General features: G+C 36.3%; 1 protein-coding gene across 1 annotated transcript in view; it reads right to left on the reverse strand.

Moving 5' to 3' along the window:
• Positions 1-26,730, reverse strand: part of DNAAF5 (dynein axonemal assembly factor 5) — a 58,973-nt gene that overhangs the window by 31,611 nt on the left and 632 nt on the right. The window contains exons 2-6 of the mRNA XM_072597798.1: positions 26,470-26,654; positions 18,744-18,868; positions 17,459-17,577; positions 8,569-8,801; positions 654-866 (exon numbers count right to left, since the gene is read on the reverse strand). Coding sequence (XP_072453899.1) covers positions 654-866; positions 8,569-8,801; positions 17,459-17,577; positions 18,744-18,868; positions 26,470-26,654 — 875 coding nt within the window. The remainder of the gene's footprint in view (positions 1-653; positions 867-8,568; positions 8,802-17,458; positions 17,578-18,743; positions 18,869-26,469; positions 26,655-26,730) is intronic.

A 26,730-nucleotide genomic window follows, 5' to 3' on the forward strand; every position in this document is an offset into this window, starting at 1 on the left:
TTACAGGAGAGATAGGATTAGATTTTATGCTGAAGAAATCAGTATAAAATTAGGATAGATTTTATATTGATAAAGTCACGGAATTTTCAATATATCCATAAGGATAGCTGACATTTTAATAATACTTTATATTTTTTTTAAAAAGCTTTCTCCTGAACAATCTGGTAAGATGAGCGGTACAAGAATTATTATCCCCTTTATGCATGCTGTCTTGGGGTGGGCAGAGGAGAGATGGGGAGAAAATTTGGAACACAAAATCTTGTGGAAGGGAATGTTGAAAACTAAAAATAAATAAATAAATAAATATTATTCCCTTTAACAGGTGCAGAGAATGAGTTTTAGAGAAGTGATTTGTCTGTTATCACTGGCTGATACTTGCCCAACTCACAAATTCAAAAACAAACCTGACTCCAAATCCTTTATTCTTTCTAGGACACCACATTGTCTCTGGTGAAAAAGCACCCTGATGTCAATGAAAAGCTCACTAATACCAGAGAACTGATGGCCCAATGTAGATCCAGTGTCAGTGCGAAAATATTCCAATAATCATATTTACCTATTGATAAAATGTACAGCAATGCCACCATACACTTCTTGCCACATGCTTAACCCTGACATTTTCCCATTTCCCACCATTTTGTACATATTCTTACATCTTCAGATCCTTGACAAATCTGTGTCTGTGACAAGTAGCTAGCAATGTTGTTCAGATGAGGTTTAAGGGATTGCCTTGAACAGCCTCTGGTAACTGCAGCCAGGACCATAAGACAAGAGGGACGAAGTGATTTTTTCAGCGCTGGCAAGATTAACTTCAGAAACACCTCAGGGTCGACAAATGTTCCAACCAACTCTGCTGATTTTATACACTGTCAGAGAAACCAAATGTGAAAATTAACAGGATTATTCTGAAAACACAAAGAGCAAACAATTTATCTGAGAGTTTTCCTTCCCTGCTCTTGACTGAATTCTGTCCGCTGTAACTCCGCACATCTGGACGCGCCAGCATTACCTTGGAGTTGATTTCACTCATCAGGTATTGATAAGCACATGTGCAAAAATCTTCTTGGCCCTTAACTGTAAAGCTCAGAAGACAAATGTCTTCCCTCAAGATCAGATAATTTTTATGAAAAATGTTTAATTCATACCAATAAAGGACATATTTTTTAGGGCAGTATAAATCTAAACTGTGTGTCCTAGGTTTAATGTTTGCTTCTCTTCCTCCCTTTAACCTTCAAAGTAACATGAGAATGACCAGAAACATCTTATTCATGTAATCACCTGATTCTTATTCCATCTTCATACCACTGTCAAGATAGCTTTTGAATTAGAATTCCAAATAAATGATGAAACACATGATGAAACATATGGCCTCTGGGTAAGAATAATTGAGATTAAAAAATAAAACCCAAAAATTAGTCTTGTAGTAGTTTTCTGCTATGCCATTTGGAAGGCCTCAGTTCACTTGCTTCATATGTCCATTCTTTCAACTAGCCAAAAATGATGCAGATGGAACTCCTTTCCAAGTGGAAAAGAAAACTGTATAACCTAAGAGTTACGATCTATCCCTTACTGAACACCAAAAGCATTCCCAGTCCTTTAGAGAAAAATTAAACCAGTGGTCCAGGAAGAATAAAGGAGACCAATATTTTTTAGCTGAAAAGCAGATAATTATACCAGAAAAGAAATAAAAATACCCACACAGAATAAATAATTCAGAAGATGGGGGATCATCTATCAGATTTTTACAGGAGAAAAAAAAATTAGTGGATGCAAAAAAATATAATCTTAGAGAAAGTTAACTATCCTACCAGAAAAAAGAAAGAGCTCCATCTTCTTTGCAGAATCATCATATCATCTATGCCAAGCACACTAATGGGGAGGGGGGATGTTCCTCAAGACTCTGTCCTGGTACCTCTTCCCTTCTCTTTCTATAACCTCCCTTTCCTCATCAGCACCCATGGGTTCAATTCCTCATCTCCATGAAGACAATTCTCAGATCTATCCCTAGTCTTCGTCTTTAGTTCCAGTCTACACCAATAATTACACAGTAGACATTTCAAACTGGACATCCTTTAAGCATCTCAAACTCTTCATGTCCAAAACAAAGCTTTCTTATCTTTTCCTCCTCAAACCCATCACTCTTCTGAACATCCTGATGACTATCCAGGGCACCATTACAACTTTGGTGTCATCCTTGACTCTTCATTCTTACTTCAAATATCCAATTAGCTATTGAGTCTTAATGTCTTTCCAAATCTCTCTCATTTATTATGTCCTTTTTTCTCTACTCAGAAAACTATCATCCCAGTTTTAGGCCTTTGTTGTCTCTCAAATGGACTATCTCACTGCAATAAGCCTTAGATGCTCCCCTTCATTCATGCCTCTCTTCCCTCTGCTCCATCCTTCATATGGCTGTCTAACTAGAATTTAAAGTTCTTCACAGCCTGGCACCATCTTTTCCTTTCCAGTCTTCTTACACATTACTTCATGTACTTTATGATCCAGCCACACTGGCCTACTTGTTACTCACTTATGACAATCTATCTTCCATCAACATGCCTTTGCACTAGATGTCCCCCAAGTATGGAATGTTTTCACTGCTTGCTTAAATCCCTAATTTCCTTCAAGACTCAGCTCCAGGGCTTCCTTCAGCATGAGACTTTTCCTGTTCCTCTCCTGTGTTAGCATCTTCTCCTCCTCCAAGATTACCTTGCATTTGCTTTATGTGTCTTACTTCCCTATTGATGTGTTATGTACGTGCCTACATATGTACATGTTGTTTCCACTGCTAGAATATAAAGTGCTTGAGGCTGAAAACTGGTCTGCTTTTGTTTTTTAACCTTTACCTCCTCACCCAAAAATGGGCATATACTAAGCTCTTAATAAATACGCTAGGATAATCAAACCCATGGGAACTGATGAGGTTACCAAGAGAAAAAGTGTAGGGACAGAAAAAGAGCCTAAGAAGAAAAAAAAGAAAAGAAAAAAGAAAAGGGCCTAAGGTAAAGCTTTACAGAATACCCATAGTTAGGAGGCATGATAGGGATGATAACAAAGGAAGGAAAAATGAGGAGTGATTAGAAAAGTAGGAGGAAAATCAAGAGTTATATGAAAAAACAAAGAGAAGGCAGAGCCAAGATGGTAGAGCAGTAGGAAACAGTACAGCTGCATTCACTTCCACACAATTCCTCCAAACAGACCTAGAAAATGCACCAGATCAAATTCTGATGTGAAAATCCTCAAAAAGTTACATTTTTCCAGACCAGGATGTAGTCAGACAAGGAACAAAGTGGCATGGGGAGTTCTCCGTTGCCCAGGAAGAGGCTGTGCAATGTGGTGCCATATAAGGCACCACTAGGCCCACAATGGGGGACCACAGTGGGGAAAGGTACCACCTAGCAGTTTTGTTGCCCACTAAACCAGTTTCCAGTCTGAGAAGGGGACTCAGTAACAAAGAAATAGAAACTGAAGGGCCATCCATCAATTGAAGAATGGCTGAACAAGTTGTGGTATATGTTGTGATGGAATACTATTGTGCTATAAGAAGTGAAGAGCTGGATGGTTTCAGAAAAATCTGGTAAGACATACAAACTGATACAAAGTAAAGTGAGCAGAACCAAGGAAACATTGTACATGGTAACTGCAATATTGGAATGACGACCAGATGTGAAAAACACAGCTACTCCGACCAAGACGATCATCTACAATAATTCCAAAAGATCTGTGATGAAAAACGCTATCCACCTCGAAACCTGATGAACTCTGAATGCAGACTCTAAATGCAGACTCTGAATGCAGGCTGAAGGATGTTTTTGTTTTTTTTTTTTTGCAACATGACTGATCTGGAAATGTTTTGCATTACTTCATACATATAACTAATACCATGTTACCTGCCTTCTCAGTGGGTGGGGGAAAGGCAGGAGGGAGAGAATTTGCAATCAAAAAAATTATTTTAAATGAAATGAATGAATGACTAGATAGACAGACAGACAGATAAAAGGAGACTTAGGCACAGGATAATGTTGCTGGGTAGAGAGACCATGGGCTGAGAAAGAAGGAAGTTCTGAAACAAGCAGCAGGGGTATGGTTCAGACCCTAGGAGCAGAGCAGAATCTCTGTTCCAAGATCTAGTCCAGCTTACAGAGGAATAACCAGGGCAGAAATCTCAGACCCAAGGGAAGCCCATGACTCTGTCCCTCTCTAAATCAGTACAGTTTTCCAGCTGACTGGAAGAGGTGGAGTCCAGCAGCAATAATATACTATTGCTCAGACCAAACTCCAGATGAGAACCTGCAGAACTAAAACCAGAGGGGCAGCAGACTTGGTTCTGGATGAGACTCCTTTGGGAGCACTGAAATCTTGCAGGCTCCCAATCTGTTCCTGAGACCCTGGAATAACACAGCACTCAATAAACATCTCAAAAAAGCACCAACAGGACCAGTCCAAACCCTCCCTCCTGTCTAGCAGAGTTCAGCTCTACCATCAAGTCTAAAGTCAGGAACTAGGTTGGAAAAAGATATAAAGAGAGCTGTTATGGTGGCAAGGAAGTTCAAGACACAAATCCACAGGAGAATAACTCCAAAACTTCTACAGGCAAAGAAAGTCTCAGGAAAAACACAGCTTGAGAGCAAACTCCACTACAATTTTCGGAGAAGATGAAACAAGAAATGAAGAATTAATAAAATGATTTTATAGTTGGAATGAGAGCCCTCAAGTAACAAAACTGGAAAAGAAATGAGAACTATGGAAGAAAGACTTGAAAAGGGGAACTATCAGCTTGGTTCAAACAAGGAGTATAAAAACTTGCTCAAGCAATAAACTCCCTGAAAACTGAAATGAACCAAATGACTACACAAGATGTCAAGAAATATTAAAAATAAAGACAATGTAAGACATCATAGCAAAAACAACTGACCTGGAAAGAAAATATCAAGGAGAAAAAAAAATTATGAATCACTGGAGTATCTGAACACCAAGACAAGAAAAAGTTTAGATATTATAGTTCTAGAAATCTTGAAAGAAAACTGTCCAGATCTCTTAGAACTAGAAGGCAAAGTGGAAATAAAAAGAATATAACAATCATCTCCTGAAAAAGAAACTCCAAAATGAAAACTTCCAGGAACAACATCATAACCAAAATCCAGAGCTAAAAGGTCAAATAAAAAATTCAGTACTGCAAGTCGCTAGAAAGAAAAATTCAAATACTGAGAAGCCACAGTTGGGATTAAACACAATTTAACAGCCATCACTGTCAAGGAATGGAGAACTTGGAAAACTATATTCCAGGAGGCAAACGATACAGACTTACCAGTAAGAACAACTTACCCACTAAAACAGAGTATAAAAAGACTTTTAATAAAACACAGGTCTTCCACGCATTCCTCATAACAAGACCTGAGCTACAGAGAAACTTGGAAACAGAAAAGGGAGAAGTGGGGAAGAGAGATTTAGAGGGAGGAAATTAAGGGAGGAGTAAGTCCTAAGGAAAACAAACCAATTACGAACAAACAAAAATATTTATAGCTCTTTTGGAGGTGGCAAAAAAAGGAAATCTGAGGAGGTGTCCATCCATTGCAAATGGATGAACAAGTTGTGGCACGTAAATGTGATGGAACAGTACTGTGCAGTAAGAAATGATGAAGGAGGTTTCTGAGAACCTGGGAAGCCTTTTATGGACTGATGCACACCAAAGTGAACAAAACCAGGAGAAAAATTTTTTATGACAATAGGGAAAAAGAAAAAAATCTTTAAAAGAATTAGGAACTCTTATCAGTATAATGACCAAACACTATTCCAGGGGACTAATGATAAAACGTGCAATCTGCTTCTTAACAGAGAAGTGAAGGCCTCAGAATGAAGAAGGAGACGTTTTCTGGACATGGCCAATGGGGACATTTGTTCTGACTACATGTGTTTGTAATAGGGTTTGGTTTTTTTTTTTCTTCTCAGCTTGGGGTGGGGCAGGTAGGAGTCTGAGAAGGTAGTTTCTGCTGAATGAAAAATAAAAGTGTCAAATGAATCAGAAGTCAAAATGGATGAAGACTGAGAAAAAATGACTTGATTTGGAGATTAAAAGGTAATTTTGGAAAGAGCAGTTTCAATTGAATGATGAGCTCAGAAGCTAAACTATAAAGGTCTGACTGAAGAAAGGTAACACAGACAAGAATGATAGTTTGAAAGAATGGCAGGGCCTAGGGAAGGTGATTTTATTTTTCAAGGATTAGGAGACATAGGAAAAGAACAAATAGCGAGAGGCTGAACACTAGAGTGGGGAGAAAGGATAACTGATAAGGTAATCTGCTGGAATATGAGATCAAAAATACACGTAAGAGAGGCTGGCCTTGTTAAAGTGATTCACTGTATTATCAGAGCCTGGAAGAAAGGAGGAGAGTCAAGGGATTATGAAATGGAGAAGGGGAATAGAGGAAGCCCCTGACAAACAGCTTCAATTTTCTCAGCAGAGTACGAGGCAAGGCTCTCAGCTGGCAGCGTGCAAAGGAGGAAGCCTTGAAGACCTCCTTTAACAGTCCTATTTTCCGTTATTCCCCCTTTTGTATTTTTCATGCCAGTTAAAACTATACTGCTGTCTTCTCTAAAGCTGGTAGACCATTTGCTGCCTTCATGCCCTTGCATAAGTCATCAAGGGTATGTAGACTATGCTCTATCATTTCTACCTTTCTTAATCCTCTTTCTCTGTCATGGTTTGACCCTGTCAGGTCCTATACCCTCTATTCCAGAGCTCAGCTGAAAATATTTCTCTCCCTCCTCAAATTTTCCTCAAGCAGCTTGTCTGGTTCTCTACCTTGACCACATCATAATCACACTTTATGTTACTATATATGTACAAGTTATATCCCCTACTCCAAATGGGTAACTGGCTGAGGTGCAGAGATAATCCTTTGTCATTTGTTTTATTCATTTATAAATATTATTCTGAGATGAGGTTCACAGAGTCTTTACCAGACTGCCACCAGAGTCCATGATACAAAAAAGAGGTTAAGAATCCTTGTTCTAGGTTGTTTAACCTTCCATAGTTAGCAAGACAGCATTCGAACTGTCTACTGACCATCCTTCATTCTTGCTTCATAACTAGTCCAAATTTTTTCTGATACATTTTCTCAATGACACAACTGCAGTCTATTTATACTTACCATTGTGGAGATTATGGTGTCATATAATGAAAATTTAATGTATAATTTATTTTTAATATAATACAAATGGAATGAATACTATTCTTTCCTACATTATTAAGTGTAATCTTTCTTAAGGATGAGGAAAGAAAAGCATTTAGAAACTCTGGAGTTCTCCTTACTGGAAAATTTTTAGAAAGACAAAATAGCTGCATTCCAAATTATTCTGAATCAAATAAAAATTTGAAATCACTTGAAAAATGCTACTTTGAAGATAGGTACTCATATGAGTATGAAATATGCATTCATTGATATATATATTACAGATGAAATAAAATCAAATATTTTCAATTTAATTACAATTATTCTTTATACACAAAGATGATGTTATTAATTCCTTACTTGAGGATAGGAACTATTTTTTTTGTCTCTTTTTGTCCCCTGCACATGGCATAATACTTGGCACATAGGCATTTAATAAATGTTTACTGACTGACTGAAAGTCAGCACTGCTATCAGCATATCCTATGTTTTGAGATTTCTTTTTCTCCCTGTAGTCAATAGATTTGTACTGATTCATTTATAATATATTGCTGCTGTTTTTTTGTTTTTTTAAATATCAATTGCACAAATTTGTAAGCTGGTTTGCCAGAGTCAGAAGCTAACTCTATCTATGAACAGAGTAAAAACCAACTGGTCCACATGTGACTGAATTCCTCATCAGCATAGTCTTCTAATTAATGGAGCTCACTGGTTCTAGACATTCAACTACAAGGTCAGAAACCCCACTACAGAGATCATGCAGTATCAGTGTGTATGACAGCTAAACTGCAGTCAATAATATAAGCTGTAGTTTTTATAAGCTTTAGTATATGCCCAAATTTTCAAGACTATTATAGCCAGGACTCCATCAATACTGCAAATCTGGAAACACTGAGGACTCAATTGTTAATACTAGAGTGGAGGACAGAAATATAATACATAATTGAAATCCATATATAGTACCCCAATCTTCAATTTACCAAGCCCGTTATCAAGAAGGAAAAGTGACTCATTTGGGGTTCACTTCTGTCTTACACACTCACAAAATCACCAATGAAACTGTCAAAAGGACAGGAAAAAGGGAGGGAAAATAATCACTGTTAATACACTTTAATTTTCACTGTGAGACTATGATATACTTTCACTTAATCTCCATTGTCTTCTTAAATTCTATGTAGAACAATGGATGTAGATTGATCTTATCAGATAATTGGTAATCACTCTAAGTAAATATCTTTAAAAAAGTAATTTCATGCATGTGTGTATGAATTATTTTTATATTAGTAGACAGCTGAAATAAAAGCTTAAATAATGGCATTCTAAAATTTAATTGTTTAGAGGGACTAAACTTATTTCTATGCTGAAGGAAAAGTATGATAAAAAAAATTTAACTTACATTGTTAACCACAGATTTTTCGTCATCTGAGCAAGCCTGGTAAAGGGTTCTAAGCACTATTTCTAAGTGCTGTGTAATGTGATCTTCTGCATGAAGTAACAAGACAGCCAGAAGCTGAGCTGATTTTACTCTATTTCCTACAACCCAGTCAGTTATATCATTACAGATGGCTGGAAGAATTTTGGAGAGGTTTCTGAAAACAAGTTCCCGGCATCCCAATACTGGACGAATCACTAGAGGGAAAAAAAACAACAATTTAAAAAAACCTCATCCGTACACTAAACTCAGGGAAAACAACGCAATATTTTATAATAGTTATAATATATGAGATTAGATTTATAGGCAAGACCACTTCTTCCTTAATCACCTTCTTCTAAAACTTAGTACAAGGCCTGGCACGTAGCAAATGCTTAATAAATACTTGTGGGCTGATAATAAAGAAAAGTTCCAACTTTAAGAAACATGGATAGGTATGTACACAAGCAGGATAACTGAAATCCAATGGAGATGATGCAAAAAAAAAATTTATTTTAAGTTGTGTGTCCACTTTCATGGATTTCCTTATAATTAATTATACTATTACTAAGTCAAAAGGACAAATTTTGCTTCAAGATGAATATGTGCAAAATTTTCCTGATGATTTTAAGGAAGATTATAAAGACATACGAATGAGTATGGTACTGAACATACCGGCTTTCTTTGGAGGTTGTAAAAAAACCAACATTTCCAAAAATGGTAATTAAAACAATAAAGCATTAAGATTTAAAGAGCATATTCTCTTGAAAAATAGTATTTACTAATGATTTTCCCCATTTCTTACTTTTCTCCTTTTATTACTTATCCTTACAGGAAGTTAGGATATCTTTGGAATGATTCCCATCTTATTTACTGTTTAAATTAATTTACTGCTATTTTTTAATCTATTATTTGCCTTTGTTGATCAGGTAATCTCAGGCTGTGCTTACATAATAAAAGACAGTTTGAAAAACAGCAGACTGAATTTTTAAAAAAGTATACAAAAATGGTTGTTCTGATAACCAGTTTGACTGAATGCAACCTGTTTCATGCTTTCATCTTCCCCAAACTGTCTGCCTACATAAATGTATGTTTGTATAAATATGCACATCCTCATACTTACATCTTAAGTACAGTGTTGGGGCTACAAAATCTACATAACAATTATAAAATATCTAATGTAGTAAATCACCTCCAATTTCAATTTGTGGGAGAAAACCATTTAGAATTACAAGAAGTAACAACAAATGGTAAAAGGTCATTTAAAAAAATTACCGTTCTACAAAGATAAATATGGAGTGGAATTCTATTGGACCAGAGGCACAAATTAAAGGGGGAAAAAAAAAGATTCTTTTTGACCATTCCCTTTCAACAGTTCCTTCATTTCAGATGTCAGAATTCAGACATTTTATTCCTCTAGCTACCTACTGTCAAAGATTTTTTTCTTTCTCTCTACAATAAACTGTCTGCACCTGTAGCCTAAAGCAATGATTGTGGTTGCTCAATGGAAAGTCATTCAATTGTTCCGCTGGCAGAGAACACTCATCAGTCTTCACTTTCCTAGTGACCTGCAAAGATTGTCACTGAGAGATCAAAGCACAAGGTGGTTGTGGTGTTGAGTTCATTAGTTTTTAAGTAGGAAAAGATAGTGAATCAAAATCTTTTGGGGTCCATGACATAAAGGAGAGAAGTAGAATTTATTTCAGTTTCAAAGAGAATCAAACCAGGCTTTACTGTATGCATTTAAATGGGGGGAAAAAAAGAACCTTAAGTTCAGGTTTTTCATTATTACATAGTAGCTTAAAAAAAAAGTCGGATGCAATTTGGCAGGAAAGGTAAACAACATGAATTTACCCTCAGGTCTAAAGCAATTATTAACTTCTTAGGACTAGAGTACAAAACTACCAGGTCAGGTGCCCAGAAAGCTCAGCAATCACCTATTAATCTTTTCTTTGAAAACATAATTGCAGTACTTTAGAAAGCAAAATGCATGGAAAAAGACAATTTAAGCAGGCGAAAGTCTGCAAAACTGTGCAAAGGGAACAATGGCACTAGTTAAGCTTTTAAGTAATACAACTGACAAGGACGTTAAAAGCTGTATTCAACCTTAAGTAACAAGAGATAAGAGTGATGCAAATATTTATAAAACTAACTCCTATAGTTCAATTTCACTACAGAACCAAAATAAAATGGTTAACAGTTTGACTTCTGAAAGTGCATGATAAGGAGGAGAAAGAACTGATGATACAAATTCAATGCTAGAGATAAAACACAATTGAGCCCCAAAGGTGAAAAGATATTCAAAAGGGAATCAAAAGGTAACAGTCATGTCAAAGTTCACATCATAACTATAAACTAAGACCTAATAGGCTGGAGAAGAAAAAAACCTTAATAAGCAATAAAATGGTATTACCTCTCTCTCTTGAAGATCAAAGTTCAAATTTTGGCTAAGTGCAAAAACGATAATGAATTTAGTTGCCTATTCCCTGCTTTTTCTCTTCACAAAACCACCATAAAATTTGCCTAAATTAAAAAATCATAAAGAATTGTGAGACAACTTTCTGTTCTCCCCCACTTAATGACAGTAGAATTTCAGAATCACAATCAATAAACTAAGACTTCTAATTAATACTTCCAACTATGTAGAAACTCACAGGCAATAAACTGAATTCAACCTCTGAAACTCAAAATCATATTCACTCCTCTACAATGACTCACTGTGTGCCTTTGGAACAATAACTTCTCCATGCCTCAATTTCTCTAACTGTAAAAGAGAGACAATAAGTTCTTACAGACATAGCTAAGACTGTAAAATCAGAAATTCAAGAAATTACCAAAATACTTCAAAAAATTCTCCCAAAATGTGTTGTATACAAATACCTAAATAAGGTCAACTAATCCAGTATGCATTCTTCAATACATCCATTATACAGTATAACCAAAAAACCCCTTAGCCACTAGGTGGTACAATGAATAGTGTGCTAGGCCTGGGATCAGAATTGTGACCCTGAGGCAGGTCACTTAAAACTCTTATTTGCCTCAGTTTCTTCATCTGTAAAATGAGTTGAAGAATGAAATGTCAAACCATTCCAGTATCTTTGCCAAGAAAATCTCAAATGACGTTACAAAGAGTCAGACGGGACTAAAACAAAATGAACAACCACTACAAAACCATCCCGAAGTCATGAAACTTTGTTACAACATTATCTGGTCAAATGACCATTTACCACACTGTTATTATGGAACTAACTCCCTAACTCCTCTTTCCATCCTGCTCCACAACTTTTACCTTAATATTTTAAAAAAATGTAAAACAATACACTCCTATGCTTTAAAAGACTTCCTTATGTCAAACAATTTAGTGGAACAATTGTACTGTTATTAAATTTTCATGGCCAACAAAGTAATTTTCTTCTAATAGACAACTAGTATTTTTCAGATAAGTTGCAGCTTTATTACAGTTATCCAAATAACCAGTATTTATTCAGCACCTATTATGTCATAACACTGTCTAAGCTGTATTGAATATTTATGTATTCTGATCATTTACAGTAAAGTGTAGTTTTATGGAGGCAAGTCTTCAAGTAATTTGTTACTTTCCATCTACTTTGTTACAGTATTAGTATCATTCTGAAGAACACCAAAAACATTAATTTAATTTAGTAATGTTTAAAGCTGAGGGGCTAGTATGACTCAGTTTTGTAAATAGAGACACTTTAATACCTCCATGATTCTTTTATAGTTTTCTTCCTCCTTGATATGCCTATCGGAAAAGTCATTAGAAATCAGTGATATTGAGAGACCTGAGAAAAAGGTCCCTGAGCTGAAATCAATTGTTTTTTTAAACATAGCCCACCACGTTACAGACAGAAGCACTGTCTATGTGAGTAATTTTTTAAAAAATATTGCCCACAGGATGAAGCAGACTATTTTCTCTTGTGTTATGTTTTATTTTTCTCTCATGGTTTCTCCTATTTGTTTTAATTCTTCTATGCAACATGACTAATGTGAAAATGTGTAGAACCAATATAAGATTGCATGCCATCTCAGGGAGGGAGGGGAAGAAAATTTAAGACTTATGGAAGTGATTGTTGAAAACTGAAAATAAACTAATTAAAATTTTAAAAAAATATATTGTTCCCACATATGAGGTCTCTTCACCTGTACAAACACTAACAAGTGTGAGGGAAATTTTTGAAAGTTTCCAAAGCAAGGGCATACGAATAAATATCTTGAAGGTGACACAGCAACAGGAAATCATTCAAGAGGTCAAGTTAGGGGTGGGAGACAGTCTTTATCCTCATTAATAGCTCCAATCTAACTCAGTGGCCAAGACTCAACAGCAGTCAATAGCACTTGAAAGTCTATGTAAAGCTTCCCCCCAATCCAACACTCCTTTTGCTGTCTGTAACTTTTAAAATGTATCACACCTTATGTTCAAACTTTTCTCCTTTCCAAAACTGGAATTAATACACTTCAAAAAAGTAATGGTAGTCTAGATTGTCAGTCACTGAGTGAAACTACACCAAATCCCATTATAAAGAAATGAATGACATGCATTAAAAGGGAATTCTATTTGTATTCCAAAGAGAGTAAAAGTAACAACTCGATCTATTCTCTTGCATGAAACAGACCTGGCAGGTCACTCATCATTATGAAGAAGTGCTTCCCCTTTCACTCAAGCATTGGAAAGGAAAACAATTTTAACAGAAAAATAATTTCAAAGGAGGACTCTGGAAACCCAAAGTCACAAAGTAATCTTGCTGCGGGGGATTCCTGAATGTGCTTGGCAGATACATGTCAAGTGTGAACTTGCTCTTTTGCAGTCTAAGAGCGTTATGTTCTGGTAAATAACTGTCTTGAAGACCATAAATGACCCTCTTCTAATCTACTCAAGAGCTCACCATGGCTTTAATGCTTCAAAGACATCGACACATCATATAATAGGAAACTTGTAGTAATGAAGAGCTACCTTGAAACAATGTAGTCAACAGATCTGGCTGTTGTGCTTTTCACCTCTTATTTTCTTTAAAATAATCAAAAGTATAATTCTAACATTGTCTAAGCTTCTAATATAGACATATCTTCCACACTTTCATTTGAAAGGCTATTAATTACATATGAATATTAATGTTATATATTGATATATATGAATATTAACATTAATAGTGACTTATGGTTCATTTCCATAAGCTTATCAATACAGATTTGGGATAGTGTAAAGAACAGGTAATCATGAAAAATTAGATTTAAAAATGCACATATATAGCCTAAGAACAGAAAATTAATTCCAGGAGAAAATGTTGAAATTCTAATAAAATTTAGATTTTTGTGAGAACTGAAGCAAAGGTTCTCAAGCATTATAATCTCTTAAAAAAAAAAAAGTAACCTAACTGTTATGGCTAGAAACACTTTACAGTGGATGATTTTATTTTTTAATTGCTCATACAAAGACGCAAAGACATAAGGTCACTATTGTACTTGCAGATGCTAACAAAGAGATAGAGAAAAAGGGTGTCTTGGAAAAGAATTAAATTGTCTCAATTCAATGGTGACGTCACAGCCGGAACACTGCTCCAAGAAAATGTTAGTCCCAGTTATATTTGTCCACAGGATGGATAACTAACTTTTTGAAATTACTGATTATAAACATTTCTTCTGTTTCCAACAGTTTTTACCTAACGCTCTAACTGGAAGAATTTATATTCCTGTCAGACTCTGAAAGAGGATCTAACAAAATGAATATTTTAGTCTATTCTAGAGGGGTTTGTTTCATTGGGGAAATATATTTTGTTCTTTTAAAAAAAATTACCTGCATTCCTGTTGAGAAAAAGTATTACTAAGTATTTAATAGATTTCCTTAGTTATAATGTGGTAGCCTTGGGAGCAGCTAGGTACAACAGTGTACAGAGTGCTGGGACTGGAGTCAAGAAAACTCATCTTCCTGAGTTCAAATCCAGCCTCAGACACTTACTAGCTGTGTGACTCTGAGCAAGTCACTTAAACCCTGTTTGCCTCAGTTTCCTCATCTGTAAAATGAGCTAGACAAGGAAATGGCAAACCACTCCAGTATCTTTGCCAAGAAAACCCCAAAATGGGGTCACAAAGAGTCAGATGTAACTGAAAGGCCTGAACAACAACAAAAACCTCCCAGATCACTAGAGTTGGGAGAGATCATAAAGATCTTCAAAATCAACAACGTCCAACTAATGATAAGTAGTCACTTTCCCAATTGCTGATAATGTAACAACTTAGCAGCTCACAAAACTTTTATTACCAAAAGGTCCTTACTTTTTTAAGCCCAGAAACTTAAAAAAACAAAAAACAAAACCTAGATTCCTTCACACCTTATGTTCTCCAAGCCTCGGTAGGAGCCCTTGAGCAAATTTCCAGCTCTGTTATCACCACTGAGTTCCACAACCTGGTATCTCAGATAGGCAGCTCTGGGACAAACCTTTGCACTGCTGAAAGCCACTGTATTTTAAATGATTCATGGTAGAAAATCTAGACATTGTACAGCAGTTTGCAGTATAAGCTATGCTACAAAACACTGATCCAATCCAAACATATCAATTTTTACAGACTTGATTTATCCCAATTCCCACATTTATTTGTGGCCTACCTAGCACAGTGTCTTTCACTTGGAAGGCACTCAAACATTTGTTGATTGATTCAGTAGGCAATTCAAGAGTACAGGGATAATGAAACAACAGCATTAAGAATCTGAAGAAAGGTGCTATGGAAACAGTATATTCCGTAAAGAATAGTCTTATCTGACCCATTTATAAAGTTTTAAATCACCTAACAATATTCAAAACAAAGATGCAATTCTGTCACACTATATACAACCAAGTGGCTACTACACCACTGCTAACTAATACAAATGTTAATTCTAAATAACAATCAGAGAAAAAAGATTACCAGGGTTTGAAGAGTCAGAAGTCCCTTTATGGGGAAGAGGAAATAACTTAAAATAAGTATGTGTTCTTTACATTTTTGAACAAATTTTGATACCTTTTTTTTTCTGAAGGGAAGAATTCCTTTTCAAAACCATTCTGTAAATCAGAACAAAAAATTACTGATTCTAACCCAAAATTGTGTGAAAATAAATGTTAAAAATTAATAAAAAAAAAAATTACTGATTCTAATTTCCTTAAGTCTCTTCCTTTACCAAAGTCCCATTCTAATATCTTACTGTAATGCATTAGTAGCCTGGGGTTCAAAAAAGATTATGCCACACGAGCTCAAAACTATAGCAGGTTTGGAATAGAGATGTGGCGATGGACTTTCTATGTTTGTAATCCATGAAGCAGTCTATCCAGATTTGGAGAGGATAACCACCAGGTTGGGTGATGAAGTTTAAGGCAAGTGTTACTCTGAAAAACTCTAAGTTAAATCAGAGAGGGGTTGCTATCTGCACTGATGGAGGGAGTATCCATATGGGTGGAATCACTAACCCTTGAAATACTAAAGTTACAATTCTGATTCATGCCTTCTAAAACATGCACATTTATTTTACACTAAATTTACTGCTTTTTATCATAATATTTGTAGGCTGAGCTGCAAGTACAAGATCTAATGACAGGAATAAAAAACATCATTTGATACAATGATTCTGGTAAGGAGGAAAATTCCAGTTTGATAGTAAATCTATCATCAAACATTATGTAAATGACAATAATTTATTTTAATACTCTATTTCAGTTTGGCAACACTATCCCTGAGGGCAAAGATTTGATCAGATACTCAAGCAAGAGAAGTACTATATTAAATTATTTGATTGTAAATATCTCACACATTCAACTATATACTTGCTTGATTCAAACTGCACTGTGTGTTTACTTTTTGTCTTTGCCAATGAAGATATTAATATTTTATTTTAAGGAACAAAGTATTCAATTAAAATGAAAAAATAAATAATGCATTTTCATAATCTATTAACCAGCCAAAAAATTAAGGAGGGAAATAGTTTAATCTTTGCATCTATCCAAAGACACAGGAATATCATGAAGTATAAGATCATTTTCTGACTTGTGGTTTAAAGAGTTATCTTCATGTAGATACCTACTATCAATGTTTCTCTAACACCTAACTTAAGAAATATCAGAAAAGATATGGAGTCAGGAATTCCCAAGAAATCTGCTGTAAAGAATCATCTGTGATTCCAACACCTAAAGCATCTACCTGAACCAGAACTGCCATGTCTAAAATAAAAGAGGTGAAAAAAAGACATTAAGAATAAAAATAATTGAAAGGCAGTGTTCTAGAATTTCTTTGGGACAAATAAGTCATTTTTCTCCTTAACTCTTAATCTGGTGGTTCTACTGCCTTTTTTAACCAAATAGTATGAAAATCTACTTGGCTGATATGGTATGTAATCATATCTATGAGTAAGATTTTAATGTGACAAAAGAAAGAACAATTCTTTGAAGACACCAATACATAATACTGCCTTCCAAATTAAACTTGGACTGTGATATAATTTTAGTCACTGAAGGACTTTTCTTCAATTTCAGAATTCCTTTCCTGTACAAATAATGATCTGCCATACTGTCTGCCCATACTAGGACAGCTAGGTGGGGGCAGTGGGTAAATGCTGGGCCTGGAGTCAGGAAGACCTGAGGCCAAATCCAGCCTCAGGCACTTCTTAGTTGTGTGACCCTGGGCAAGTCAGTGAAACTGTTTGCCTCAGTTTCTTCATCTGTAAGATAAGGATAACAAAAGCACTTACCATGTTGTGAAGGTCAAAAGAGATAACATTTGTAAAGCACTTAGAATAAATATTTATTCTCTATCCCACTTGCCATCCAAAGATCAGTACTAACTTTGGATCGCCTTTTGGCAATGTGGCTAATTACTATTTAATCACACTTACCTCCTTCAGGGTAATGGGATGGGGGAGGAGAAGCAAAGTCAAGCTTATCCTTCAGATCGTCTTCATTTTCTTTTTGCCACTGTAGGCCTATCTTCTCCCAGAGACTGACGGCTAATTCTCTATAACACAAAAAGAAAGAAAAATAAAAAATCCCAAGTACGTAGTCATGATAGGAAAGGGTAATGCTGGGAGATATGAAAATCAATTCCTATTGATTTGAATTAAATCTGTCTGAATAAATGTTACTTGGATAGCCTGTGCTTATCTCACTTAGTAAGAAAACTATAAGCTTTCCCATAACACTGAAAGATACCTGAATTTTTTACCACAGATGAGTGGAAACCCAAGAACCGATTCCTTGTTTAATATCCTTGCACCAAAAGCACAATCAAGAACTAAAGTTCATATTTACCTGAAATGTTTAGAATCAATGTTAAAAGGATGAAGTAATAGAAATTTTATATTCAGCCTAATTTTATAACAGTTCAAATACAAAGGACCAGTTGGAATCTCCTACAGGTGAACCTAGAGCATAGGCATATTTATAAATTATTTTTAAAGTTTCAGTTTCTGGGTGTGTGTCTATGTGTGTGTATGTGTATAAATATACATATATATACACATACAAAAATACATATGCACACAGAAACTGAAATCTTAAAATATTATATGCATATAAATTGTATATAATTTGCTTTAAATTACATATAATTTTATAGAAACTGAAACTTAAAAAAATATATATTATGTATAAAATATAACTCTCTTTCTATACATATCAATGTGTATGTACACACATACACAGACACACACATATTCAATACCATTGAGTTCTCAAAGGCTAAGCCAGTGTAGCCCAAGCTCTGGCAGTTATCTACCAAGCTGCAAGGATTCCAAGTATGGACCCAGGCTTTATGTTCTGTCATCTGAGGACCACAAAAGACAAAAAAAGAATTGTAGCCAGAATTCAGAAAAATTAAAATTTTAGAATTTTTAGGAAAAAAACTGTCAAACTCCAGAAAAATCTACTACTCTCAATAGCAAAAATGACTTATATTAAGAGTTTTATAGGTTGGTTTAAATTCACTTCCAGAAAGTACACTGACAACAAGAGCATTCTTTACTTCTTCCTTCCTTCTTGAAGAAGTGGGGTACTATAAGCATGGAATACTGAATATCCTGGTTGATGTACTGGCTAATTTTCTCTCTTTTATTCCAGGGGACTGCCCTGGAAGGTGGGGGAGGGAGGGGAAGAGCAGAGGAGGCAATATTATATCCTACTTACTTGACTTCAGGTATTTCATCATCAAAGCTGCTTAATAACAAAGGAATTAGCTTATGAAAGAATGAATATCTATCTCTCAAATCCAACAGCCAGTTTCCAACAACAGAAGTCACAGCATATCGAACCTATTTATAAAAGAAAATGAGTTTTATTACTTTGTAAAAATATGCAAAATAAATTTTATGTAATTATTTTAAAAAATCTTTAGTCACTCCACTATACACAATCCCTCCCGTGAATTTTAGTGTCAATTGGTACATAGGAATGCTAATCTGAACACCCTAAAGTGTAGTACAGGCAAATGTAGACTTTTCGCACCCTATGTCAGAATTTCTGGTTATATAATCATATTCATAATTCTTCTACTTTTCATGTGGTCAGTTCTAAATAGAAAAAATATTCAGTTAAGTAGAATAGTTGTTTCTTGATCATCTGGGAAGGTGAATTCCACTGCTAACAATAACCAGTGCTGGTTTGTTGATTTTTCATTAATTCCAAAAAATTACTACCTAAATATTTGTTTACATTGTGTTTAAGCCTCAAAATCCCCCAGAAACACTTAAATCTGTCACTACAAAGAGAGCAGGCAGTTAGATTGTGTTAACTTTTTCATCTCCCAGGAGCACCATTATACTTAATAATACGTCAGAATGGCCTGTTACTTACAACCAAGGTTTTACTGGGGCTTTAAGAAGCGGGGCCTATGAAATGCTGTGTGTCTATAAGTCAGGGTTTTGAAAATGTAACAAAGTCTACTCAAGTACTCTTTTAAAATGTAGTACCTGAAAAAGCTTCACAAAGAGGGTTCCTACTGTAACAAGAACTGGACTAAACACTGGAGAGACAAAGACAAAAATGAATAGCCCTTAACCTCAAAGAGCTTGCTTCCTAGTGGTAAAACAAATAGCAATCAAGTTCTTTTGGTTACATGAAGTCAGACAATGAAAAAATAGAAACGCCACAGGAATTAAAAATCAAAAGCAGAAGGAAAGCTCTAGTCATAGAAACATAGCAATACAAACAATTACTGGAAACAAATAAAGTTAAAAGGCACTTACTTGCATTCTTATTTCTTACAATGTTATTCAAGACAACATGCAAACAAAGTTCAGTCAGTGCTATCTGTTGATAATACTAGAAAGTCTGTCAATTACTGAATGCCACCCCCCCCCAATCCCAAATCCAACACAGGTAGTGCCAAAACATATGTAAGAATGTACGGTACCTTCATGGATGACAGTAAACGCATTCAGAAGAATAATTAGAGACTTATGCTGTGCCAATCTGGCAGGGTTTAAATATACTCTTTAGAGTTTTATGATAAAAAAGTAAAATCTTGCCGAAGGCCAACATTCAAGAATACTGTATAAACTTGCTAGAACGAGTTTTGATGCTCTGTTTCTGCCTATACTTTAATTGTGACATCTGGCACAGCTGTCCAGGTACAAGGCTATCAGAACCTATACAATGGGCATTCATGTCTAGAAACATGAAAGAATGGAACTATTTGTAAAGAGAAAATTTTAAATTTCTCACTTTATGAACTGAAACAGCTAGGGAGGAAGAAAATAAGTTGGAAGGAGGAGGATTTTAGGTATTTGGCTTCCCCTCTCTCCCTTAGTGAGAGCCTAGCCAATCTTTTCTATCTAGTTCTTGCCAGGGTGCTAAAGAATCTTATAAATTTAACTTAGTGACAAGGTATTTATTTGATTTCTTTTTGTTCATATAGGATAAACACTATGTTGCCAGGTAACAGTTTTATTAAGTAGAAAACAACATTTCAGTTAAAAAAAAACCCACTTTAAAACTAAACTGTTTAGAGAGTGGCTCAAAACAGAAATACTACCTATTTAACCTTTCATGTTACTGACAATGTCTACACATATACTCCAACCCCTAAAATGGTGGGGGTAGAGGAGGGATGAAGCTAGAGATACAAAAGTTAAAAAGCCTAAGTAAAAAGCAGACTGACATGTACATGAAAACGAATTACTATATCAGGTCTCCTTTTTATAAAAATCATTCTGAAAGAAAAAAGTTCAAAATAACTAGAATTCTATTGTAACAATATAATTATTCAGTTCTAGATAATAAAGCTGGTCTCACAGTCTGGTGAACAGTCCATGCTAACATTCTCCTTTGCTGATATGGATGGATACAGTAAATTCATAACCAATATATTCACCAAGTACATGGTTCTAAAATAACAAAATCATTAGGGTTAGAAGAGACTCTACGTTATTTAATCCAAAGCTCTCATTTCAGGGATGAGGGCCTGAGGCTCAGAGAGGCCATGTAACTTGCCCAAGATCCACCACATAGTAAGCAACAAGAATCAATCTCTTTTTTTAAAAATGCCATCCTATTTTGGTAAGGTACTTACACATAGCACCTGTTAAGTGAATAACTTTAGAGGCATCTTGAGCAGCAGTGGATAGAGAACTGGACCTGGAGTCAGAAAGACTCAAGTTCAAATCCAGCTTCAGACACATAGTAGGTGAGGACAAGTTACTGAATCTGTTTGCCCCAGTTTCCTCAACTGTAAAATGAGGATTATAATATCACCTGCCTTACAGTGTCCTTGTGAGGATCAAATGACATATGTTAAAAAGCTTTTAGCATGGTGCCTGGCACATAGGAGGTGCTCTACAAATGCTTATTCTCTTCCCTTTCTAATGATCAATCATTTTAGTGGCTTTTCAGTTTGTGAACTCTGTGGTGCTCAGAACCTAAATATTTTACAACAGCCCCAAATAGCCTGACCCAAACCTCTTTAAAACAATTCATAAAATGCCAAAATACTACCAATATAACATCTTGAAAATTGTCAGATATAATTTTAAATTTCTTACAATGAATTCAAACACAGATATAGAAAATTGGCAAAGTAGCTTCCATCTTGTCAGGTGTCATTGCTTTGGAACTAACAATATCTTTCTTTTTTGTGTAAAACTTTCCTCTTCTTCCAAATATAATGTAATGGACATCTCTAGTATCTGCTTTATGTAAGCGGTAATAAAAAATATAAATCACTCACATTGTATCCTTTCTTTGTAGCAGTAAGTTTCTATTTTAAGACTGTTACAACACAGCCATTTTGATGACCCTTCTAGCTTAGAAAAGCAGCTTTCTACCTAAAAGGGGTGTCCTATTTACACAGTATCTCATCTTCCAAAAATCTCAAAGCAGCTGCAGTCTTTTAGGGGCACATCAAATTCTTTTTTGTCCTTTATTCTGTTTTTCCAGTTTCATATGATAAGTAAACTCCATTTACCAGCAGTGGATTCAAGGTGGGGTTTGGGATCTGCAGGCTGTCTTCTGGTTGCAATCATTTTCAGAGGATATAGATTTAAAGCGCTATTCTGGCCACTAAATGCCATTACTTTTTTCTTCATTACTACCACACACTCTAAAACTCTTCATGTGGTGGTACCGGAGAACAAATTCTGGCCCGAAAAGGATCATAGTATGATTAGAAACTCAGATCTGAACATTTCATGACCCCATTTGGGGTTTTCTTGGCAAAGATACTGCAGTGGTTTGCCATTTCCTTCTTCATCTCATTTTACAAATGGGGAAATCGAGGCAAAAAGGGGTAAGTGACTTGCCTAGGGTCGCACAGCTAGCAAGTGTTGGGAGACCACATCTGAACTCAGGTTTTCCTGAGATCCAGATCTGGCACTCTATCCCCTGTACCACCCAGCTGCCCAAAAGAGGCCCTGGAGATCACCAAGTTCAACCCCTTCATTTTACAGATAGAGAAACAAAGGTCTAGTCCTCCCAGTGACTTGCCCAGGGTCATACAGTTGTCAGTGGCAGAGGTGAATTCTGAACCCAGTTCTTCCAGGCCATACATTAAGCAAATACAGCCACTGAAATATGCTGCTTCTAAGAAAGAGGTCCAGGACAGCTTTCTGCCAGGCTCTCTAAAAGTCAAAGCCTGTACAATATTCTGCATCCCCAAGGGGTTTACTCATTCCAGGACCAATAAAGCCCAATTGTGCTTGATTTCCGAGCTCAGACAATATCATGTCAAATAACTTAAAATGAAACACAACTTATATAAAACAACTTAACTGAAACATATTCATTACAGATTTTAAAATAGAGGAACCACAGAAAAGCGAAATGTGCCCTATTAAAAACAAAGAAGCTCAAGAATCCCCTAAGTAGTAACTAGTCCAGGTCAGGGAAAAACAAAACAAAATATTCTTACTTAAAAAGTAACTGTAACTGAATTTTGGGAAGAACACGTGTGTGGACAACAACAGAAGCAGTACAATCAAGAAGATAAGACGATTAAAATCTAAGTGTTATGAATTCCTACAGTCAGAAGTATGAGTTGTTACTTTTGTGGATAGTTTTCATATTTACACAGTAGCACCTGTTGTCTGATTCTGTTGAAATAAAGAACCAAACAATTTTGTTTTAAAAAGAAAGCTGTATATTTTATGTACATTTTACATTCAATTATTTCATCTTTCTTTAATAAAAACAAATTTAACAAAATCTCAACTGATAAAAAGGTGGAATATGCCAAGGTTTTACTCTCCAATTAGTTTGTTCCAGTATTAGTGAGTTTGTCCTAGTAAGCAAAATGTTCCCAAGAAGTATGAATGCTTAACTTTAGGAAATGTAATAATGCCTTTGGCCACTAGGGTATCTAACTACCTACTGATCCCAGATGCATTCCTACAGCCAAAATTCTCATCTCTTTCCCTCCCAATCCCTATGATTTACATTATTTAATCTCATTTGGACCCTCAGAAGCAATGCAGTTTTTTTAGTCTTCTCTAATAGATTCTCTTTCCCAATCCTTACTGAGGTTAATCCAAATCTTTCCCACTATTTTCAAGCCTCTCATACCATCTTCTCATCAAGGACAACCATTCTACAAATACCCGTGGTCCCATTCTTTCTTATCTTTTCCAGAAGACTGCTCCCTAATCAGTGGAGATTGCGGAGGGAGTTGAGCTGAGAACTCCTCATACTTTACTGAGAAAACAGAGACCATTTGCTGTGAGTTCCTTTCCCCTGCTTCACCTTAAAACCTCTTGATATCATTTCCAATTCTTCTTCTCTTTACTCTAACTCTGATGAACTTTCCCCTTGTGAATGAGTCAGTCAATAAGCACTTATAAAGTAAGAAACTGTGTACACCATTATGCCAGTAAAAGGTCAATGAAACCTAACTCATCTATCACCACTCTTAGGTTTCTAAGAGCATAAAAATGTTAAAAATTGGTTAATGGAAGAAGGCAGGGGAGGAAAGGTGTAAATAAAACCAGCTATAATTTCTGTGAATGGTTTTTGTGTGTGTATGTATCTTCAATCTATGTCATCTTTGAAGATTTAATTACTAAAGAAAGAAGAAATACTACACTGGTACTACTAAGTGAGAAAGGAATGGGAAAAGCAATTTACTAAATGAATCTTGTTGGTCTGAGAGTACACTTTCCAAAAGCATGTCATTTACTTAGATTCCTTCATTCTTTCCATGTCTTAAATGAAAATGAGGGAATGGGGCAGGGAGAGGAAGGAAAGACCAAGTCTCATTCCTTTTTCTGACACTTTTACCCTTCTTGCAAATTCACACTTGGTATTTTCTGTCAAGAAAACCTGGGAAAGTTCTAAGGCAGTAAAACTAAAAAAGGAACCTCCCACCACCAACTTGTTTCAATATGTATGTTAAGAAGCAAGTACCAAATCTTTCTCACTTTTTTCTGCACATTATAGCATTCCAGTTAAAGTAATGACTTCTAGTTTATGTCTCACTGTTCTCCCTGCTCTGATTTCATTTTCCTCCTTTCCCAATCTTGACCCTACAGTTAACCAGTTCAGTCTAATATACATCATCCTCTACCCTTGGATCCTTTGACCTCTTGGTCTTGTCATCATTCAGGTCTTGCTGAATCCCTGTCTTGGATTACCTTTACCATCTATCTCTTCTGCTTTTACTCACAGGCTGTCAAACAATGTGCTGAATGTCACACAGCTGTGCTGACTGGGTTTACTACACTGGCCCTCATTGTAGCAAGGCAATTCTACTCTTCCCTACTGGTTACTTCTCAAAGCAGCTGTTCCTAACCTTTTATTCTCGTCAAGCTTCCCTCACCTCTTTACCCCCTTTTTTCTCTCAGTTACAGACCTTACCTCTTACTTTACTAAGAAAATATATGCCATTCACCACAGGCTCCTTCACCTATTCTGTATCTCAAAACATGTTGACATCATGCCCAATTCTCCACCCCTCAGAGCTAGTCTCTAAAAAACTGCTCCTCTCCAAGAGCACCCTGGATCCATGCTATCACATGTCCTTCAACAGCTTGCCCCCACAATCATTCTAATTTTCAATCTCTCCTTACCTACTGGCTCCTTTCCTACTGCCTACAAACATGCCTAAGTCTTCCTCATCCTCAAAAATCTCTCCCTTGATCCTATAATCTTCTCAAGGCTTAACTCTTTCATAGCTAAAAGCCTAGAAAAGTTTGTTTATACATTTTGTATGCACTTTGTCCTCTCACTAACTTCTCAATTCCTTTTAATAAGGTTTCTGGCCTCATTACTCAACTAAAACTACTTCCTCCAAAATTATTAGTGATATCTCAAATACCAGTGGATAGATTACCAGACCTGGAATCAGGAAGACTCATCTTCCCAAGTTCAAATCTGGCCTCAGAAACACACTAGGTGTGTAACCCTGGACAAGTCACTAAATCCTATTTGCCCCAGTTTCTTCCATCTGTAAAATGGGCTGGAGAAGGAAATGACAAACCATTCCATTAGGAAAACACCAAATGAGGTCAACCGAACAATAATAAATACCAAATTCAAGGGCCTCTTCTCAGTCTTTATCTTTACTGGCCTCTGACATCACTGGGCCAAAAGGACAACTGGAGCTGGCCATCAGGCCACTGAACCCAGATGGCTCAGGAGAAGAAAGTGATGTTGGTGACCTTGCACAGCCCTCCCTCACTCAAACCAAAATCAACTGAAAGTCATGTCATCATTTTGATGTCATGGTCCTCTTCGAGAGTGAAGGACACACACAACCTCTGACATCACAGACAGACATCCCCACTTCCTAGATACTTCACTCTTCCCTGGGTTCTGCTGGCACTGATCTTTTCTGGTCTCATCCTCACTGCACCGAAGCTTCTCCAGTCTCTTTTTTGGGGTTATCACCTACATGGGGGGGGCATACTCTACAGCTCTCTTCTGGGTCCTCTTTTTCCTCTAAATTGTCTCTTGATGATCTCATCCCTTCCCAGGTGTTCAACTACTGTTTCTATGCAGATAACCCCCCAATTCATAAATCCACCCTGGGTCTCTGTCCTGAGCTTCAGTTCCACATTTACCATTTGTCTACTGGACATTTCAAACTGGCATCTGCAGGCATCTCAAACTAATTATACTTCTCCTCTCCCTCCAAAAAAGAACTTACTATCTTCCTCTGTCAAGGGGATCCATGACATAAAAAAGATTAACAATGCCTGCTCTATACAGTCCTAAAGATTCTGAAGAACATTAATTTTCCACTTTTTTCCAACATATTGCAGATTCTTTATCTTCTGAATGAAAGAGCCCCCGGACTGTCCGGTTTAATACTAGTGTAATAGAATTTTCTTTTCGACTAAAGTGAATTGTTAGCACCACCTAACCAAGTATCCTGATGGGAAGAGAAATTAAGTGTCAAATAAGGACAGAAAAAAAAATAAAAAGTTACCTGGGAGACATCATCAAACAGCCTTTGTGCAAAATGAGAAATAACATCGTCCACTGACTTCGCGTTACCAAACTGTATCACCAAGCCCGTGGCCTGAATCACGGCCACTCGGACCTTGGAGTGCTGGTGGGAAATGGTCTGCATGAGCGGGGTAATTAAGGACTCCGACTGCATGTGGAAATGGTCTGTGGAGAAAAGCAAAGAGAGACGCGTTGAGCGAAAGCCTGTCCACCCGACCCGCTCCGGGGGGCGGCCGGGCTC

The sequence above is a fragment of the Notamacropus eugenii genome, chromosome 3 (genome assembly GCF_028372415.1).
Source record: "Notamacropus eugenii isolate mMacEug1 chromosome 3, mMacEug1.pri_v2, whole genome shotgun sequence".
Taxonomy (NCBI): domain Eukaryota; kingdom Metazoa; phylum Chordata; class Mammalia; order Diprotodontia; family Macropodidae; genus Notamacropus; species Notamacropus eugenii.